General features: G+C 27.1%; 1 protein-coding gene across 1 annotated transcript; it reads left to right on the top strand.

Moving 5' to 3' along the window:
* Positions 1,751-2,602, top strand: LOC107619751 (factor Xa inhibitor BuXI). Its single transcript, XM_016322040.2, has one exon. The coding sequence runs from the start codon at positions 1,814-1,816 to the stop codon at positions 2,429-2,431; it is 618 nt and encodes a 205-aa protein (XP_016177526.1). The 5' UTR covers positions 1,751-1,813; the 3' UTR covers positions 2,432-2,602.

A 2,665-nucleotide genomic window follows, 5' to 3' on the forward strand; every position in this document is an offset into this window, starting at 1 on the left:
ATAGTTTTTTTTTTTCCCCTTTCTTTTTAAGGGTTTATATATTTTCTCTTGATGTGTGCTGGCACACTTATGGGATTTTACATAAAATGCCGTCTTTTCATTTATAATTAAAATAATAATATTTCATGCATTGATATTAATAAAATTCAAAATCATTAATATTTTCAAAAATTCCATTCAATATTATATTATGATATGTTTCTTAAATGTTTATTTATTTAATTAAAAATAAAATACTTGAGATCAATTTTAAAACTGCGAGAAATTTTATCCCGAAAAGTTTTAGCTAGGAGAACCCGAATGTGTTGATTCGTTAATGTTGCTCTCCAAGTCGTTGTCTTTTGTTATCCATGAAAAACACATGGCAAATATTGGTTGAAGATATCTTTTGTACATAAATATTAGTTGAAGATGAGTAATGTTATTTTAACCAATCATATTAAGTAGATATTAATCAAAATTAATCATAAAATACATATTAAAATATAAAATATATATTAAAAATATATTAAATAATATATATACTTATATATATTTATAAATAAATATATAATATATAATTATTTTTAATATTTAATTTTAATATATAAATAATATTTTTATATATTTATATAATTAAAATCAACTACTAAAACTAATTGAATTATTAATATTTTTGGAATAATTGATAATTTCCAATACTGTATACATGTTATTGAAGTTTGATAGCTATCTAGCTGGCTAGTTTTTTAATCTTTATTCTTAATAACTATATCACTTTAAAAATGAGAATTAGTATAATGTTAATTAAAAAATATTTTTTCTCTATATTTTCTTCTTTTTTTTTTATCAAAGATAGGAGACTCGAATCCGCAACCTCTTAATTGAGTATGGGGAGATTATGTCATTTGAGCTATTACTCATTGGCCTATATTTTCTTCTCTTGTTTAGTCATAAATATAATTTTGTATTGTTACCGAAATACCTTTTATTTTTCTTAATTCATGTGTTTTATGTTTGGAACATATATTGAAAAATGAAAAGAGTACAACTTAACTATAAAGAAATCGAGAATTAATTTAGGCAAAAATTTATATATAGTTATTTTTATTTGAAGTTAATAATTAAGAATTATTAAATAATAATTTAATTATATTTATTAAATTATCTAATTATTTTTTTAACTTCACATCAAAATAATTATACGTGAATTTTTACTATTAATTTATTAAAGTAATGAGTGCATGTCAAAATTCAAGCAAGAGTGATATAAACAGTGTACTAGAAGTTAGAACATGTGGTTAGAAAATTATTTAATTATTATCACCTCAAGTTACATAAAATCATAACCTAAAAAAATCCTCTCCGGTAATAAGTGGAATAAAGCCATACATTGTATGCAGCTCTTTCTATTGAAACAAATTTCAATCACATGAACAAAACTACACCTTACTATCCGACGCTTTTGTCTACATATGTTTCAAACAAATTTCAATCACATGAACAAAACTACACCTTACTATCCGACGCTTTTGTCTACATATGTTTCCTTCCATTAGATTCAAAAAAATCCTGATAAATGCTTACTAAAATCAATAATTAAAATTAATTATTTTTATAAAATATATATTAAAAATAAATTAAATTATATTGCATGTTCAATAAAAAAAAATCAATAAAAAAATATATTTCATGTAGTGGTGTAATTTAAAATATCTCATTTTTGTTAGGAGTTATTATATTATCCTTTTTTTTGTAGCCTATAAATTGATAGTTCATGTTGATCCTTCTTCACAAAACCTCTCCAAGAACTAAATAAAATATATAAAAAAAAATGAAGGCTACAACCACCACCAATGTCTTCGCCATTTTCATTCTCTTTGCATTCATCTCCATCCACCTACCTTCTTTAGCCACGGCTGAGTTGCTCGACACAGACGGCAACCTTATTCGAAACGGCGGCTTATACTACATCCTCCCAGTTTTTCGAGGCAACGGTGGTGGAATAGGCCGAACATCCACCGGAAATGAAACGTGTCCACTAACCGTTGTCCAACAACGCTCCGAAGTGGACAACGGATTACCAATTATAATTTCATCTCCATTCAGAATCGGTTTTCTCTATGAAGGACTTCCTTTGGACCTATCCTTTTCATTTGTTCCTTTGTGTACTCCTACTCCTTCTAAGTGGACCCTCGTTAGGGGTCTACGAGAAGGAGAAGGAGCCACGGTGAAACTCACCGGTTTTTACGAGAACGAGATGCAGGGTTGGTTTGAGATAAGAAAACACTTGGATGACCATAAACTTACCTTCTGTGCTTCTTCAAATAATAATTGCATGGATATTGGGGTTAAACGTGATGATGAGGGAAATAGGCTTTTGGTTGCAACGGAAGATAACCCTTTTGTGGTTGTGTTTAAGAATGCTACGTCGTCGTCTTATTCTGCTTGAAGATCCATGCATAATAGTAAGCAAGTAATTAAGCCATGGGTGAAAAAAATCTTGTATATGCTTTCTTATCTAGCGGGTAAGATATTATGTATGTGCAAGATGAAAATAAACTCTTGTAAGAATAATCACAGAGATGACTTACGTGAAGATATCTTTATCTATTTAAAGATATTTTTACGTGAAAATGATAATTAATATATTTAAATAAACTATTTAATATAAAATTAGCAAGAG

The sequence above is a fragment of the Arachis ipaensis genome, chromosome B09 (genome assembly GCF_000816755.2).
Source record: "Arachis ipaensis cultivar K30076 chromosome B09, Araip1.1, whole genome shotgun sequence".
Taxonomy (NCBI): domain Eukaryota; kingdom Viridiplantae; phylum Streptophyta; class Magnoliopsida; order Fabales; family Fabaceae; genus Arachis; species Arachis ipaensis.